The 17,979-nt window shown below is 48.9% G+C and overlaps 7 protein-coding genes across 7 annotated transcripts; 3 read left to right on the top strand and 4 right to left on the bottom strand.

The window, feature by feature from the left end:
* Positions 1-634: 634 nt before the first annotated feature.
* On the top strand, positions 635-1,354 carry FVEG_10078 (hypothetical protein; the record flags this gene model as incomplete). The annotated part of the gene is made up of 2 exons (XM_018899141.1): positions 635-970; positions 1,022-1,354. The coding sequence occupies 2 exons, from the start codon at positions 635-637 to the stop codon at positions 1,352-1,354; spliced, it is 669 nt and encodes a 222-aa protein (XP_018757153.1).
* A 963-nt stretch (positions 1,355-2,317) lies between these two features.
* Positions 2,318-3,636, top strand: FVEG_10079 (pyrroline-5-carboxylate reductase). The gene is made up of 2 exons (XM_018899142.1): positions 2,318-2,975; positions 3,025-3,636. Exons 1-2 carry the CDS (start codon positions 2,423-2,425, stop codon positions 3,315-3,317), a joined length of 846 nt encoding a protein of 281 aa, XP_018757154.1. The 5' UTR covers positions 2,318-2,422; the 3' UTR covers positions 3,318-3,636.
* A 489-nt stretch (positions 3,637-4,125) lies between these two features.
* On the bottom strand, positions 4,126-8,968 carry FVEG_16720 (hypothetical protein; the record flags this gene model as incomplete). Its single annotated transcript, XM_018905961.1, has 8 exons — positions 4,126-4,824; positions 4,881-4,894; positions 4,958-5,404; positions 5,453-5,778; positions 5,834-6,011; positions 8,088-8,416; positions 8,467-8,756; positions 8,813-8,968. The coding sequence occupies 8 exons, from the start codon at positions 8,966-8,968 to the stop codon at positions 4,126-4,128; spliced, it is 2,439 nt and encodes an 812-aa protein (XP_018757155.1).
* A 769-nt stretch (positions 8,969-9,737) lies between these two features.
* On the bottom strand, positions 9,738-11,345 carry FVEG_10082 (hypothetical protein; the record flags this gene model as incomplete). The annotated part of the gene is made up of 1 exon (XM_018899143.1): positions 9,738-11,345. The coding sequence occupies one exon, from the start codon at positions 11,343-11,345 to the stop codon at positions 9,738-9,740; it is 1,608 nt and encodes a 535-aa protein (XP_018757156.1).
* Positions 11,346-12,651: 1,306 nt separating this feature from the next.
* Positions 12,652-14,724, top strand: FVEG_10083 (hypothetical protein; the record flags this gene model as incomplete). The annotated part of the gene is made up of 1 exon (XM_018899144.1): positions 12,652-14,724. The coding sequence occupies one exon, from the start codon at positions 12,652-12,654 to the stop codon at positions 14,722-14,724; it is 2,073 nt and encodes a 690-aa protein (XP_018757157.1).
* Positions 14,725-14,965: 241 nt separating this feature from the next.
* FVEG_16721 (hypothetical protein) lies at positions 14,966-15,568 on the bottom strand (the record flags this gene model as incomplete). Its single annotated transcript, XM_018905962.1, has 1 exon — positions 14,966-15,568. One exon carries the CDS (start codon positions 15,566-15,568, stop codon positions 14,966-14,968), a length of 603 nt encoding a protein of 200 aa, XP_018757158.1.
* Positions 15,569-17,116: 1,548 nt separating this feature from the next.
* Positions 17,117-17,925, bottom strand: FVEG_10084 (hypothetical protein). The gene has a single exon (XM_018899145.1). The coding sequence runs from the start codon at positions 17,887-17,889 to the stop codon at positions 17,209-17,211; it is 681 nt and encodes a 226-aa protein (XP_018757159.1). The 5' UTR covers positions 17,890-17,925; the 3' UTR covers positions 17,117-17,208.
* Positions 17,926-17,979: the final 54 nt, after the last annotated feature.

Raw genomic sequence — 17,979 nt, 5'->3', positions numbered from 1 at the left:
GCTCGATGAACCCTCCGGTCAATGCAAGGCAGGCTAGAGTGAACCACCCAATATCGTGATCCCGATCCATTCAAGGGGAGACAACGAAGCCCAGTGCCTTTATCATCACTGCCAAAAAAGCTTAGGCAATATTAGCAGCTCTCTAGACTGATTGAATTTGGCACCTTCGTTCAAACGTTAAGCTCATTGAACCCGCATACCCGAAAAGTCTTGGGGTAATTCGTGTGTCACACTCTACATCAGCATTCGCATGCCCAGCCTTTCCGAGACCTATCAGAGACATCGGTATCCTCCGTCCGGAGCTAATGACCCGGAAAAGTGATGTATCCTTCTGGGGTTCAGGACAAGACGAATCATGAGCAAGCTGTTATGATAATCTGCAATTTGATTGGGAGCAGGTCGGAGCATCGTCAGTAGCATCATCTCTGGTGTTGGACAATCCGTCATTTGTCGTGGAATGGCCGTCACAACGAGTAGCCACTGCAGTGAAGCTGGTCATTCCGCCGTCATGGTGTTCATATCACAACTTATATGTATGCACGCAGGGAGGCAGAGGGCACTTCAAAGAACCGCGAATATTTCTATATCTATGTAATCATCACTCTCGATATCTATATCCCAATCGCAATTCATCATGTCTTCAATCCGTGCAATTTTGACTCCTCAGCTCCGCGCAGCCATCAGGCCCCAGCAATTCCGCACCTACCAGAAACCCATCCGTTTTCAAGTCGCAGCTATGTCGGCTGTCTCAGATGCCATTGTCAAGGACCATCGTGAGCTAAAGGACTACTACAACGAAGTAGTCAACTCCACCGACCACGATCACCAGCAGCGCTTCGGTAACCAATTCGTCTGGGAACTTGCACGTCATTCCATCGGCGAAGAACTCATCGTCTATCCCGCTATGGAGAAATACATGGGCGATAAAGGAAAGCAATTAGCTGATGAAGATCGCCAAGAGCACCACCAGGTAACTTACCTTGACCTCTCTTTCACCCCACCACTTACTAATGCTTTATAGGTCAAGGAGCTTCTCAAGGTCTTTCAGAACCTGAAAGCCCAAGATCCTGAGTATCTTCCCAAGATCAAGGAAATCTGGGGTTTGCTGGAGAAGCACATTGAAGAGGAAGAGAATCGGGACTTGCCTGCTCTTGAACAGGCGATCAAGTCGCAGGACCAAGAGACGGAGAGCTTGGCGACGCAGTTTGCGCGTACGAAGCAGTTTGTGCCGACGAGGAGTCATCCAAGCGCTGGAGAGAATCCGCCGTTTGAGTCGGTTATGGGACTTATGGCGGCGCCTATCGATAAGCTTGCTGATATGTTCCGCAAGTTTCCTGATAAGAGTCAGCTGTAAGATGCATTCCCACCTAATTTGCTAAAATTGAATGATTGGTGTTTTTGTGTTATGTATCTACTGGAATGATGTCCAACTCCAAATTGGAACAATGAAGATACTACGGAGTATCATGAGTTGTTTATGCTTACGTTGTTATCAGTGACGTCATATCGATAAGGATAAGCGGGTGAAGCTACCCGGTGGTAAAGCATTAGATGTTAATTGATGCGATATCTCAGTGTTTAGAGAGAGACAAAGCATTTAATTAAATCCTCAAAGAATTTTTAGCTTGTAGAGCTTTCTTCAGTATTGAATTTGACATCTGTGCAATATCAGGCGAGCTTCAGATCATCTACAGTCCTGTACAATTATTCTTCGAGTTTTTTACTAGATGATTTACCAAGTTGTCGGCCATTGACAAGCAATTTGATAGCAGGATCTCATCACTAATTAAAACAAACGCATCCAGAAGTATTTTGATCTTAATGCATCCTCCGATCTATCGCCTCCATAACAACCTGTTCCGAATGCGCTGGGCCATTTTCATCATTTTGCCCTTATCTTATCAGTCGATCACGACAATGCCGCCTCTAAGCGACAGGGCGTGGGGTTGACAAAGATTTACGTAGATAGTTCGACAATGAGCTCTGGCACTCTGTCTAAATTAAGAGAGAAGGAGGTGGTTTTGATATCAGGGACTTCTCAATGTATGTGACAAGTACAGCGCAGGTGTAAGAGGTAGCTGACAGTGAATATTGCTGCGAGCATGAGGCACAAGATGCGATAAAAAACATGAGGGCCCTGAGTATATCATGAACAAACGGGTTATTTGCAAAACATGCGCTTTTCTCTTTGGATCCCGACGAAAAGCTATCGAATTTGTCACGAATTGCTTCCTCACGCCAGTCATTCCAGGCCGTTATCGCTCCATCGCCAAAGCTAAAAGGGTAGCGCAGGGTTAATCCGATGCGGGGTCGGCCATCACCCCAAACTTTTACGTATCACCAAACTTGAACCCTACGATAAATAAACCATCTCATCTCAGCGCATCCCTTCTCGCTCTTTCTATCAGAACTCACAACCACAATGACTCCCTCACTACAAGACGCCAAGATCACCTTCCTGGGCGGAGGCAACATGGCCGCCGCCATCATCGGCGGCCTCCTCGCCAAAAACATCCCCAAGTCCAACATCTACGTCTCCGAGCCCTGGGACGTGAACCGCAACAAGATGGCCGACCTAGGCGTCAAGACCACCGCCGACAACAAAGAAGCCGCCGCCGACGCCGATGTGGTCATCCTCGCTGTGAAGCCGCAGGTCGCCAAGGGCGTCTGTGAGGAGCTGAGCTCTGCTTGGGCCAAGAGGGATAGTCTGCCTGTTGTTATTTCCATCGCGGCGGGTATTACGCTGGAGAGCATTGCGCAGTGGTTCAAGGGCGATGCGGGTGAGGCGCCGCATATTGTGCGTGTTATGCCGAACACACCTGCGCTTGTGGGTGAGGGTGCGAGTGGGCTTTATGCGGCGGGGGATGTTACCAAGGAGGAGAGGGAGTTGACGTCTGCGCTTTTGGGGAGTGTGAGCAAGGCTGCTGAGTGGGTTGACAAGGAGGAGCTTCTTGATGTCGTCACTGGTATCTCTGGTAAGTTCATCATGAGATCTTGTAAAATTACTGTTGCTAACATGTCTAGGCTCTGGCCCTGCTTACTTCTTCGCTTTCGTCGAGCATCTCATCTCCAGCGGTATCGGCCTTGGTCTCTCTGAAGAGCAGGCTACTCGTCTCGCCACACAGACCTGCCTTGGTGCTGGAAAGATGCTTGTTGAGTCTTCTGATGAGCCCGCTCAACTGCGAAAGAACGTCACCAGCCCTAACGGTACTACGCACGCTGCTCTTGTTAGCTTCGAGAACTCTGGCCTCAAGGAAATCGTAGACAAGGCAGTCAAGGCTGCTGCTGACCGTGCGAAGGAGCTTGGAAAGAACTAGATAGCTGCGTGTATTATGGGAATGGTACGCAATTCATGAAAATAAAAGTAAAACTGTTAATAAAGGATGCCTGGCTTTTAATTTTATGCTGGGCTTTGTACTAGGTGCCCAGGGGAGGACCTAGAGACCTTTCAAGAAGCTATGGGATTGTGCTATCGGATCAACTCCAACATGAATACGCAGTGCAGAGCAAGACTATTCTAGACGATATTTATTCACCTAGTTAAAGCTTCAGAGCCTTCGAGCACTGTTCTAACGTGTCGCCTGATGCTTAGTGCTGCAATCAATAGAGGCAAGTGCCACAGAAATCCTCAAGGCAGTTCTGGAAGCCCACCATTCTATCATTCCAAGGTTCAAGAGCTCAGATGAACAGGCGTTGGAAAAACCAACTACTCAAAGGTTCAGTTGATTAGAACTCCTTCCATTCTGTGGGCACGATAACTGTCACTGAATCGCCCAGAGGCGGTTAAGCATGCTCACAAGAGTATTTTCAATTTGTGCGGCGCGATGCGAAGTGAGTTATCTCTAAGCTAGAGAAGAAAGCTATCTAGATAAAAGGGACAAGCCCGACAAGAGAAGAAGAGAAAACAAAGACATTCGAACAACCACAAGTATCCCCAACTTTCCACCATCAAACCCTGCCAACCCGTCATTCCCAACGTAGATTACATGGAAAAGACTTGGCTACCGGTGTCCTCCTCCCGAACGTCTTCTGAATCTGGAACATAACCACTATTCTCGCAATGGGCCAGCTCGAGCTCACCACTCTCCATATTCCAAGACTATTTACATCTTCCACCGAATTCCCTCAATTGCCGACTTCCTCTACCTCTGCATCATCCTCCTTCTTCACACCGTGGCCCTGTCGACTTTCCCAAGATGAGGACGGGACCCAGTGAACCGACTTGCGAGCGACGCTAACTTCTTCGTAAAGCTGATCAACCTGCTCCAAAGTGAGCCCCTTTGTCTCGTAGACAAAGAACCAAACAAATGCAATGCCCAGGAAGCAGCAACCGAACCAGACAAAAAAGATCTTAGACTGCAAGTTTGCGTTTCCAACGCCATAATTAACCATATACGGCGTGGAATAAGCTAGAGCCCAGTTAAGTAGCCAATTTGTAGCAGTTGTGATGCTAAGGGATTTGGCTCGTGTCTTGAGTGGGAAGATCTCTCCTGTCACCACCCAAACGAGGGGACCCCAAGTCGCTGCAAAGATGGAGATGTAGATGCAAACAAAGGCCACAGCTGCTCGTTGCCCGCCGAGATTCTTGATAAAAATCTCGCCGTTGTCATGCTGACCGGTCGACAGAGTGCCGCAGACAGCAACAATGAGTTGAGAGATAGACATGCCGATGGCGCCCCATAACAACATGGGTCGGCGTCCCCATTTATCAATTGCATACATGCCAGGAACTGTCGATGCAACATTGATAGCTGAAGTGATCATTGAGATGACAAAGCCACTAGAAACACCAGAATTCTGGAAGTATTTGGTGCCGTAGTAAAACTAGAAGATTGTCAGTTGGCTGGAAGCTTCACAGAGGTACCATTTCTTGAACATACGATGAAGTTGATACCTGAGGAAATAGTTAGAATTATTCAAAATGCTTTAAGAGTGCTTGAGGCTGGATTGCATTTACCTGTAAGCTGCTGTAGCGCCTGGACGCCCATACCCGTGAGTTGTCTCTTGAGCATGGGAGGCTTGAAGCACTGAAGATAGGAGGACTGCCCAAGACTCATCTCGAACTCATGGTTTGCTACAACCTCATTGAGTTCGTGTGCGACTTCTGCGGAATCGGCAGGCAATCTTCGAAGGCGGCTAAGAGACTTTGCCGCTTTGTCCAACTGGCTCTTCTTCACAAGGAAGCGTGGAGTCTCCGGAAGAAACAACAGTCCGCTGAAGAGGATAAGAGACCAGGCAAGTTGCAGCGCAATAGGGATTCGATAGGAGCCCGAGTCATCCCGTTTCGAAGTTGCGTTGTTTACAACAGCGGCCAGAAGAAGACCGATAGTAATGGCCCACTGGTAGGAGCCAACGATAGCACCACGGATCCATTTAGGCGCTGTTTCAGACTGATAGAGGGGAACTTGATGAAAGTTAGCCGCTGTAAGATGTGGATAAACATGGGACATACTAGTAGCAGAGATGAGGCCAACACCAAAGCCAGCGAAAAAGCGGCCTGCCAGAAACAACGGAATATCCGTGGCGACAGTGTGCAAAACAACGCCAAGGTTGAAGACCCAAGTCGAGATCATCAAACCAGGGCGACGACCAAGCCAATCTGACAAGAGAGGCGAGGCAAGGGCGCCGAAAAAGGTGCCAGCGGAGAGAATAGACACGATAGCTGATTCCTGAGACGAAGTGACGTTGGGGTTTCCATCAGCGTCGATATAACCTGTGCTGAACTCGCGCTGCCAGTACGGCATAGCCAGGATACCGCTAATAGTGCCAGTATCATAGCTATAGAACAGGTCAGTAACCTTGATATTCTCGAGAGATGAAGGAGGTGGCATACCCAAAGAGAACACCGCCAAAGGCAACGAAGAAGCCCACGGCGATGGCTGGCCATGCTTTGCCTGGTTCATCTTGGGGCCTCGAAAGAGACGCTTTGCTAAGAAGTCCCATCTTCGAAGTGATGAATGGTCCCGAGCTATTGCTGAGATGGAAGATAGAGTATTGAAGAGGGGGGATGTCTTGATGCTGTGAGTAGGATGGTTGCGGTTGTAAATAGAATCTGGGCTGAGGAGGCAACATCCTTCTTATAGATTCTTTACAACTTTGGATTTATCATTATCTTTGGACGAGTTCTGGTGATTGCACCCATGAAGGAACTGGAGCTTGTATTGGTGACTCGACCCATGTTTCCCATCTCATCTGGCTTTAGGAAAGACTACGACTAGTCGACGACGCTCTTCTCACATGCCTGTCAAGCCATTCATTGAGATCCACTGTGACTGAACTTGACTCCAGTTGGTGTTGATAAGCTTCGAGAAGCATCACCCCAAGCCCCGGAGATATCGAAGCACGACGGCCTCGAATGGAGCCAATCATCTCTTTCATCGCCAAGTAGTCCATTCGTCGGTTCGCAGATTCTACAAATGAGCAGGATTACGACGTGGATCAGCAGCTGTAACAGCGAAGCCGGGCGATCATGAGCTTAGAATGTTTCTAGAAGGTGTCGGTCAAGCCGGAGCTAACTTTAACTATCGAATCTCCGTCATCTGGATCTGTGCCCGCAACACTGCAGATTTGAACTGGGGATGGCATCATGTTGGGTGCGGGGTTGGCCTGTTGGCTGTCAGAGCTGAGCTATTATGCGGAGTTGTTTGCTTGGGCTAACGCCCATAAGATCGACAAAAACGAGGCCATCTTGGGCTCAGATAAGACCTGTTCTACCTTCCCCATATGGGGTAGTTGAGAAGTCCAAGCGATGAGAGAAGGCCGGTAGGGAGTAGAAGGAGGGTAGCTACCTGCAGTGTCCCCATTGAGGACAAGGGATCTACCAACATACTTCCTCGGAATTCCCCCGCACAATGAGGTTATTCCTAATGCGATTTAAGACGCCGTTCAAAAGCAAGCTTGATCGACACTACTTGGAACCTCGCCTAATTGCTACCAATGACCGTTCAGCGTTATTGTTTTTATCGCGCCGACGGGAAGACACGATGTAACACTTACGAAGTGGACGCTTCTGACACCTTAAGGTGTCATCCCAACTTCCATTTGCTTTCTGGAAGCCCGTTAGCAGACACACCGCTCACTAGCGTTGCTTCCACTGCGCTGCATTGCAGGAAACCCACCATACTGCAGTACGTATAGCACCTTGACGGCCCTGCTGGCACATATGGCAATCCGAGAGTCCTTCCCTAGCCAATAGCCTCAGGCTAGACAACGCTCATTGTTTGAGCTCAAGCCATGTTCTACCCATACGCGTATTTCCACTATCAGATCCTTGCATGTTGATCATCATTTCCATTTGACCTGACCTATCGGATTCGAGACCATAAACACCCCGCCAATGCACTAAGCGCATGGTCGATGCTCGACGGGCGCTATCTGAGTGATGAATCTCCAAGCTTGAGCAAGCGCTTGATCCGTGCTTCACGTCGCATGCGGGAATTGTCAAGGCTCCGTCAGATTTATGACATGTTGAGCACGACCAGGTTGCGAGGGAATTTTGGTCCGGTGAGCATCGTCTCCCCTGCATCTTACCCACTCCGAATCATCCGATGTTACCGTATGGTACATACCGTCCGCCATATCACCGCTCGTGCATGCATGGAACGTCCTGCGCTGTGCTTCTAGACCAACTACAGCTCTAGCTCTTGAAACCCTAGTCACTGGTCTCGGGGATGCCCTCTCCGCAACTCTATAAATCAGGAAGCTAGTTTTGTCCAATGTACTCCTGGCTCATAAGCACATTCCGTTCACCTATCGTACCAAAGTCGCAGTACTCCGGGGTTGCGACTGGAGAGCTTTGCATGTTGAGGTCTGTAGGCTTTCATGTAACTGCACTTGATGAAAGAATGGTCACTGTATGGATTTCGGTCACAGGATTAAGGCACTGGCATTCTTGTTGATTCTGGGGCGTTATGAATGTGCTCTGCCTAAAAGCCCAGCATTAGGAAACCCCTTTGCTCGTGTCGGGGCACTAATTACACAATCGTCGCCCCCTTCCAAATGCTCGACTGTCACGCTCAAGCTTTCACGATAACATCTATCATGGAAAACGTCCCCGCCTGGCCTGGGCATCTGGTGTTGTATCTGACTGCTAGGTCTGCTGAAAGGGAGCGGATAGTTCTGCTCCATTTTGTACCGACTTAGCTTATCTAGTGCGGTTTTGAAGTCGTCTAGAACGATCATATCGGTGAAGCATTTGAAGATAAATGCAAACTTCCAGAATGGATTGATAACACCGATCGGGATAACAGGCGTGACCGAGAGAAGATCGACAATGATGAAGATGATACTGAGAGACATGCTCAATAGTAAGAGACCGAATCGAGGAGATATGCGGATAATCTCTAGGGGTTTGAACTCATAACGGTATTTAATGTTCCAGAAAAGGTTAATAGCGGTAAAGATCCACCAGGGATCGCTGATATGTGTCAGTCAAATTGCTCAGCTTTTCTTGGTGGTGATGATTACCGGCAGACAGCCTCAAGCGGCCGAGTGGAGGAGAAAAGATGAGTATTAGGAGTGTTGAAGTAGGTGAAGTTAGCATAGATCTCAAGGACCCAGTAAGGCTGGACCAGTATGATAGTGCCAATATATATAGCATTATTTCGCTTTGAAAGGAAGGGCTTGTTCTTCATCCAGGCGATGACGTTATGCAGATTCCATGAGATAATGAGGAAAATCACAGTCGAGGAGAGATACCATCCCCAGGTCGGAGGATCGAAAAAGGTGAAGAATCCATTTGGCATCGCCAGAAGGAGCTTGGAAATTTTGTGAGATGATTGTCTATTGAAGGCGATGCTGACAAGATGCTCACCTCGATCAAGATAAGTTTATGTAACATGACACCGCGTCGCATATTAGCCAACGTGATACCGATCATGATGATCAAGGCGCCAATCATACAGCCTTGCGACCAAGCTTCCAGCGTGAGCTTCGCCGGGCTCGATGGCCATGCCGCAGGAACTGACATTGTGACACAGCAGGCTAAGACATGAGACACTGGCTCTGTGCGTAACTGAACGATAAGAAAAGAGAGAGTAGCTCAGAGTGGAGACGAGACAGTGCATATTAATACAGATCAACAAGACCCAAACCATTGACTTTACCCCGCCTTTGCTGAACCACTAGTCTCCTGTGCTTTCGGTCTAAGGGGGCCTAAGCAGGCTTGCTGGCCACTAATTTGCTCATCCCCACGCCACGGCTAGCCTGGGCTGGGGTCGCGGGGAACACTACTGTACGACGACGTAGCAGGGAGGGCACGTACTCTCAGTTCGTTTCTCGTACAGTACAACCGACTTGTGAAGACTAAACTAACCCGAGTAGAAGAGTAGTAAGCACTCGTCACACCTCATCACACCACACAGCGCGAATCAATCGGCACCGACTGGAGCCGACTGACCACCACTTGCAACTAGTCCAGGCTAATGTCGAGCGATTCCTGATACCTTGGAAAGTTGGGAGCCGAAAACACCGTCGTACCTCTGTACGAATATGTAGATCCTTTACTTGCGAGTAACTTTGGTCCAGCGAGAGGCTAATGGCCTGCAGCTTTTCAATTAGTTGTTGACCTAAAACGACCATCCTCGCAGGTAATCATTTCGCAGGGTGAACGACTGCTGCGCACCACATACTAGGTCAACACGCCGTCCAGGTAAAGGCCCGATCACGACCTCCCTCGTCTTTATACCACTAGTCGTGAGTGTCAATTTCATCAATTCCGGGGGGCAAAGTACAAACAACTAGTAAATACTCTCACAAGCCGCGTAACTAAATGAAGCCAACGTCAAACTTCCTGTATCTGAGACAACCTGAACGCCGTTGGCACCTTCATTCGGATAAATCAGCCCTGATAGCACTGCTACACCGTCGTTCACGACAATCTCAACCGAATTCCAATCCACGTAGATGACCAGCTTGACCGTACTTCCCCCTGACGGATTCGACGCTGTGCGCACGGTATCGTACACATTCTTTGGACCATCAGCCATAGAATCCGTCGCGGAACCGTCTGAGTCTCTGACCAGGAAAGCCTGGGAACGCACAAAGTCGTAGCCGACAGTCGTGCTGAAATCCCCATCGAATCTTATGACAAACCGGACTTCGTTGCCCTTGTCGCCGTCATTCTTGGAGATTGTGGCGTGGATGATGTATGCCCCTTGCTCCATGCCGCCGGGGAGGGATGCAGACGCAGGATCCGTTGTGATGGTCTTGTCACTCACGGACTTGGGAGATCCGACTATCTCTCCATACCCTTCTATTGGGATGCTGACCAAGGTGGGAGAACCGTTGATAGTCTTGAGCTTGATCTCCCGGACCAAACTCTGCTGGCCAGCGAAATCCGCGTAATAAGGGAGCGAAGCTGCATATTCCCAGTTATTCATCCAGGCAATGGCATAACGGCTGCCGTATTTATTATCAGGATTTTCCCAACTGACCGTGGCGTAGAAATCAGGCCCGTCGTCCATCCATTGAGGATAACTTTCTGTGGCTGTGAAGCCATTGCCGTCCCAATTCCCAGTCCAATACGCAGTACCTGTCGTCCTATTGTAGCGATAGCCGTTAGCGCCCATGGCGAGAATCCATGTGCGCTTTGTGCTATCGCCGTCTAGGTCTATCTGATAGAGATCTGGGCATTCAAGGGTGCCCAAGTCTACGCCAGTGTTCTCAGGCTTGAACTCGGACATATAAGCCCAGGTCTTGAGATCTGTAGAGGTGTAGAAGCCAATCTTGTCACCCTCTGCGAGAGACATGACCCAATGCCCCTGTTTGTCATCCCAGAATATCTTGGGATCTCGAAACGCAGGCTTTGAAGTGGAGCTTGGGTTTGGCATTACGGGGTTACTTTCATATGGCGAAAAGCTGTACCCGTTGTCGGTGGAGTAGAAAAGGGATTGCTGTTGCACCCCATCTGCCATCTGTGTAACAATGGCCACGACGGCATTCTGGCCAAAACCAGCAGTGTTGTTTACGTCCACGACAGCGCTACCGGTCTCGATATCGCCGAGTATAATCCCACTGGGAGGGTTCGGTTTGTACTTCTCCATCACTACACCGCGACGGGTCCAGTGTACCATGTCGGTGCTTGTGATGTGATACCATTCCGTACCCCCTGAGCCGGGGTTTGAGATATCAAAGTTGGAGTTGTATAGGTAGTAGAAATGCCATTCATCTCCCAGGAAGAATGGGCGTTGGGGATCACTCATCCAGTTCTTCTCAGGCGTGATGTGATAGCTGGGTCGGGTGCTAATGGGAGTAGCTAGTACTGCACTGGCATAAAAGATGGATAACAGGAATGAAAAACGACGGATCACTAGTCTCTGCGAGACGAGCTTGGGAAATCTCAGCATGGTGACGGTGAATGTACGAAGATTTAGGTTGTGATGCTACCGGGCAAAGTAAATGACGTGAATGTACTCTCATTGTTCGTACTTATACATAGACTGTTCATCTCAGAAACGAGTACCTTGACTGTTGGCCTGGGCGACACCAGCCTTCACGCACGGCCTGGTATTTCCCCTCTAAATCAAATTGAGTCTCAACATAGGTCCAGTAGGGTCTAACACCACTGATCGGCTATCGTATGGTCACAACAAATGGCGGGATCACGACCTTTCTCATACCGATAAGGCGACCAGAAGTGACTATGACCAAGCAGTACCATGTTAAAGCCTACGCATGCGTAGTGTAGTCACACGTCCATCTTAATGATGCGGAGTCTCCGCACAGCTCGGTGCAGGTGCTGGACCGCGCTCAAGCTATGAAGAGGTTGCGGAGATGCGGGGAAGTGATAGAATAGGGAATGATATACCAGGAACGCTCTGAGCCCATATTGTTGGGACGATTTGGGTAGGTATCAAAACTAAACCTTGTCACACATTCCCGCTACTCGAACCGGTCGAGGTAAGTTCGGAAGAACCCCGTTGGTGTCGTCTTCTGTTGGATACGTGCATCAATGACTCGGACACGCTGCAGGCTGATGTGGGGGAGGTTTAGCCTCCACGCTAATTTAGTAGCGAGGTGCAGTAGTTGAGGGTCTTGCATTATGGAAAGCCGCTAGAAGCTAGGCACAATGCAATACCTGGCTGATTCACATGTCACACTATCCTAGCCGACATTGTCTCATCAAGAATGGAAGAGGAGATCGCAACGTCGCGTCGTGACCTCTCTTACTCACTCCACATCAAGTACACATAAATGCCTCATATGAGTCTTGTGAACTGCAGGGGTCTCGCGCGATGAGATCAGAAGCGAGGTTACTGACTGACCCAATAAGATCAAAGTAATTGTGGCCATATAACAAAGCGACATGAATGGAAAGTGACTTGCTATGGACTTAAAACCCTTCTAATATGAAAGCGGAAGGTAGGCTACGGTTCCTAGAGCCCGCATTATCCACATATGTCGCCCGACTATAGCTACGTACGTAGACTCATGACCGAAGCCATCTACAGAGGCGCCTGGTATCGACCCTTGGTTCCGCACCATCAAGCCACAACAACTTACGGACAACAATAATTCCTTCACGTTCTAGGTCAAGACAAGGAATCAGTGTGATCCACGACTTTCGTCTCCCATTAGGAAAGATGTATAAAGCTTGCATGGTTTCTTTCCCATCTCACTACACAACCATCATTCCCACGCACTCAGACAAAGATGCAACTTCGACTCTCCGTTCTTCTTCTTCCTTGCATACTGGCAACTGCCAGTGCAACATCCTACACTGAGGACTATCGCCCTCAATACCACTTCACCCCAGCCAAAAACTGGATGAATGACCCCAATGGCCTCATCTATCACAAAGGAAAATATCACATGTACTTTCAGTACAACCCTACAGGCGACGTCTGGGGAAATATGTCCTGGGGTCACGCAGTCAGCGACGATCTGATGCGCTGGAAAGAGTTACCTGTTGCCCTCAGCGCCTTCGACTCTCCAGCAGGATCGTTAAATGAGTTCTACTACTCCGGGAGTGCTGTCTCTGATGACGCCATGACTTCCGGTCTTGGACATGGCAAGAGACCTCCTCTTGTGGCTGTCTATACATCGCATTATATGTCAGATATGACCTTGCCGAGCAATAAATCTGTCCGCGCCGGCCAGGAATCCCAATCAATCGCCTTCAGCACAGATAACGGTCTTTCTTGGACTGAATATGCTGATAACCCAGTCATCCTTGAGCCTCCCAGCCAATATGCCGACCAATACCTCAACTTCCGTGACCCATTCGTCTTCTGGTACGGGCCAAGCAAGCACTGGGTCATGACCGTCTCGCTGCCCAACCTTCACAAACTGCTTATCTACACTTCCAAAAACCTGACAGCCTGGGAACATGTCAGTGAATTTGGTCCTGTCAATGCAGTTGGTGGCCAGTGGGAGTGTCCCAGCTTGTTTGAGCTTCCTGTGGACGGTAGAAAGTCCAGAACCAAGTGGGTTATGGTTATCGGACTCAATCCTGGTGGCCCCGCACATGCAGGCGGATCAGGAACCCAGTATGTGGTCGGCACTTTTGATGGAACAACATTCACAGCAGATGCCAACAATGTCTACGATGCGTCTGCTCCAGAAGGTAGCGTGGTGTTTGAAGATTGGAAAGAAACCAGCTTCGCCGAATCAAGCTGGACGCCAACTGGTGACTTCGTCAATCAACAGCCCAGCAACGGCCAGGTGCTCACCTTGTGGGAAAAGGGCGATGAATCTGTTGGATCTCTCACCTCCAAGAAATTTACTGTCTCCAAGAAATACATTGCCTTCAAGATAGGCTGTTGCAACAATCCGTACAACCCAGACACGTATGGAACAACTGCCGACCAGGAGACAGCCATCAACTTGATTGTGGATGGACAGGTTGTCCGATCAACCACTGGCGTCAATGGAGGTGATGTCATATGGGCGAGCTGGAACGTCGCCAACCTCGTTGGCAAGACAGCGTATATTCAACTTGTCGATCGTGCCACAGGAGGTTGGGGTCATCTTGACGTAGGCGAAATTGTCTTCACAGACAAACCACTCCCGCCACGAGCTAACTGGGTGGACTACGGGCCTGATTACTACGCTGCTGCCACCTACAATGGACTTTCCAATTATGAGCGCGTGGCCATCGCCTGGATGAACGATTGGGCATACGCAGTGGATATCCCTACTTCCCCATGGCGAAGCGCGATGAGCATTCCTCGGGTCTTGACACTTGAAACCGTCGACGGAAGGGCGCGCCTGATACAGAAGCCGCACCCTAACCTGCAGACATTGGAGAGCAGAAGGATGTTGTATAAGAATCAATGGCGTTCACTGCGCACGGGCAATTTGACTCTCCCAGTGTCTGGAAAGACTTTGGATATAACCTTGACCTTTGCTGCTGGCAAAGAGTCCAAGATGCTGGGTCTGAACCTGCGAACAGACGGCAAGAAATACGGCACCGCTATTGGTTATGACTTTGAAACCAATGAGATGTTCATTAATCGCGAATCATCTGGTGATTCCTCTTTCAGCGCCTCGTTCTCCGGCGTATACTACGCTCCGCTGCCTGTAAGAGATGGAAATGTTAAACTGCGCATTCTGCTAGACTGGTCATCGGTTGAGGTGTTTGGCGGGCGTGGCGAGGAGGCGATAACAGCACAAATCTTTCCTCCGGATTCAAGCACGGGCGTGTCACTGTTTTCTGTTGGTGTTGTGAAGGATGTGAAAATAGAGGTGCACTCGGTATCATCTGCATGGAGAGGGTCGTATTGATAGTGGGCCTTGCAGAAAGTATAGGCAAGAGCAGCAAGCTGGAAGAGATAGGGAACGTAACTCTGTCCGTGTCTGCCAATACTTTGTACGCCTTCTACGGTTATTTTCGCTGCCAGTTCTGAGACAGCTTCTTCAGATTAGTTACACATACATCAAGACGAGGCCTCATGTTGTCTTCAAACAACTCCTTGTATAAATCTCGAGCTAGAAGTGTCCAGACCTCCATGAAGAGACCTCTAGTTCAAAGTTCATCATTGCTTACAGACTCATTCATTGCTTCAAAATTGTTCTTCAACCACATATCCAAATACTCCAAAGCTTCCAGGTCGCACTCAGTTGACGATTCTTTATACAAAGCGCGCGGTATTCCCTGCCAGCCGCTCACTTGCCCACCTTTATCTAATACCGTCCCGGCTGGATGAGAAGTGTCAAAGTCCAACAACACAGGTTCCCCGTTATCCGTGAACATGATGTTGAAGGCACTCAAGTCGTTGTGCGCAAGTCCCAAGCTGTGGAGATGCTCCAACGCTGACTTCAAAGCAGCGATACACTGCTTGCACTGGTCAAGGTCAAAGGATGAGATGTCATGTGCGCGCTCAAAAAGAGTGCTTTTGTATTTGAGGAGAGAAAGCCCCTCCAAGCGGCCGTCGCCACCAACAATGCATCCTAGGCTTTGACTCATATTTGGATGGGGGTACTGTAGCAGAATTTCGTAGATCTCAGCCTCGTTCAATAGAAGTTGGGGGATACTGTCCTTGTCGCCTGGAGAGTAAAGCGCAAAGTCGAGAATTTTGATGTAAACTTGGGGGGCTCGAGTGAGATTAGCAGGACATGGCGGGAACATATCCTCCCGGGGGACAGGGGAAAGCTCTTTGACGATGCCAGCTTCATCGATGTCTTTTGCCTTAGATTCACTGGTCCCTTGGTAGATTCGCCGTTTTGCACCGCGACAATACTTGTGTGGGAGAAAACTAGCCGCCCTGAGTCATCACCCTCACGCTTTTTCCAGATCTCATGTGCAGCGAAGGGCTTTAGGGAACTTGAGCAGTAGTTCATGGTATGAGTAATCTGGAAACCCCCTTTTAGAAGTTTAATTCTAAGATTCGGTGGGCTGATACCAGAATATGTGAATGACTTGTCGCTTGAAAGACATAGAGATTTGGTGCAAGACTAGGAAGCTTACATCGGCCCCAGAATACGGGGAGGGAAAAAGCCCTGGAAAGGTTGAGCCTTGTGTAACAGAGCCTCGTTAATGCATTGATGTTAGACAGCCAATTATCGGTTAGTAACGTAGCCAGCTGACCCAAATTTGGTGTACTCGAGCTGATTGAGGTAGCCAATGGGGTAGTCTAGGCAATACCAGGTGAATGCTGGACTGCAACAGAAGTGGGAAATGCTACCTACGCTTGTTGAGACGTGGCCTATCAAACTTTATCCCGCTCAACTTCACTCCCACAAGCTTTTGCGACCCTCTCTCTCTCTTGGGGGCCTCAGTCTTACCAATCCAAAGTGCGCTTCCCAATGGTAGGAGTTTGACCTTGGAGACAAGGGTAGTTAGTGGAGCTAATTCATGCATGGCGTCTCACATGAACACGGATCGCCAGACCAAAGATAAGCTGTGTTTCTATCGGATGTCTGCATATTCTAGTGACCCCTACATGAGGCTACTTCCATGATAAGTATAAGACCCGCCCCTCTGCGCTTTTTGTTGTTGCACAGACTGAAACTCATTAACAACAGCCCAAAGAACCGTCAGCCACTACAAATAGAATAAGCTCCATCCATTCAGAACTGGAACCATGTCTTGTAATAAGATGTTAGTCCCTCCAGGATATATGCATATCTTAAAGACTTACCAATTGATGGCTTAGGCATACATCCGCCGCTCAGCCCTTCAACTCAACATCGGGAGATTCCACGGCATCATTAGACAGCAGCGCCTATGATACTTGGGGAGTAGGCAAATACAACCCTAACTGACTGATGGAATTGGGTAGCGCGTATAGATATATGCTAGCCTTATACCAACCCTATATTCTGTTACAATGCAAGTAAAGACCTAATATCTTTTTAAATAGCCTTGTCACCAGTAGTTCAATAGGCGAAATAGCTTATGCTAGTGTGGAGCTACAGGCGCTACAGGGTTTCATTAGCGTATAGGGTATGGAATAACCCTGGCATCAATAGGGACTAAGTGACTTACAAAGGTAATCACTGGATCGTACCATTAGACTCAGTTGTGTCAGGAGTAAGGAGTAGGCCAATAGTTGTAGTTCTCTAGAGCTACCTAAGCGAGAGAAAAGAGGCGGTGATTCTAGTTGGTCTACTAGTGACTCATTAGAGACTCCTGTGTAGGTGATAGGAAATTTGCCCTTGAAGCGTACTTTAGTACCTGGTATTGTAGTAAAAATTAGTATTATTATCCCCTACGCATTGACTGCTTGTCGACCTCTCCTATCTGTTTCAATGACATGTAGTCATCATCTACCTCGTGTCCATAGTCACCGAGCCGATCTGCCCCGTCTGGAACAACGGTAGCAAGTTCCCCGGGTCTTCCAATGTCTTTATCCTCTCTTCCAAACTCTCCTCGCCATCCATCATTTCCAGTTGTCGATTATACAGTTCCTTGACTTCTTTCCTCGTCGCAATCATCTGCTCACAGTACAACTGACAGTAATTCTCCAAACTTTTGATCCGCTCCTGCAGTGCTTCTATCACCTGCCAAGCAGCCGAACTGTTCTGATACGAAGCTTTAAGCTGGTTCGCCGCCTCCTCTTGATTCCCTTCCACCGTCTCTTCCAAATCACTAATACGACCGACGAGATTCTCCAGTTGATAGCTCCCTTTTTGCTGCAGTTGTGCTTCGAGCTCTCGGACTCGTTTCTTGAGCGCTGTGATATCCTCGCTTGTTTTTAGAGATGTCGATGAATGAAAGCACGAGAAATGGCCACAGTAACATGTCGCGCCAGGGAGGGATGTGTTGTGGTGAAAGCCCATGCATCCGCAGCGATGGCCCTTGAGTTCCGGTATTGTGAGGATATAACGGCATTGGCCCTGCGGTAATTGCGCTGCGTCTCCAGGTGGTGCTGATGCTGATTGAGTGGAGCGATGGAGATCATTAGGATGGGGCATTTTCGACGATCGACGAGCACTGCAATCTGACATTTTGACGACAAAAACAACGGTAGCACAAAGAGAGAGAAGTAATCAAAAGCACTGACCCAGCGGAGAATTCCATTAAATGGAGGTCATAAG

Source organism: Fusarium verticillioides, chromosome 9 (genome assembly GCF_000149555.1).
Source record: "Fusarium verticillioides 7600 chromosome 9, whole genome shotgun sequence".
NCBI lineage: Eukaryota > Fungi > Ascomycota > Sordariomycetes > Hypocreales > Nectriaceae > Fusarium > Fusarium verticillioides.
The sequence above is the reverse complement of the archived record's forward strand: the minus strand, read 5'-3'. Positions and strand labels throughout refer to the sequence as shown.

What these genes read in the sequence shown, in the direction of transcription:
- FVEG_10079 (XM_018899142.1), top strand. Translation starts at nt 2,423, where the DNA reads ATGACTCCCTCACTACAAGACGCCAAGATCACCTTCCTGGGCGGAGGC. An exon ending in TGTCGTCACTGGTATCTCTG is followed by an intron (nt 2,976 to 3,024) that starts GTAAGTTCATCA and finishes TAACATGTCTAG; the next exon opens with GCTCTGGCCCTGCTTACTTC.
- FVEG_10084 (XM_018899145.1), bottom strand. Translation starts at nt 17,889, where the DNA reads ATGTCAGATTGCAGTGCTCGTCGATCGTCGAAAATGCCCCATCCTAAT.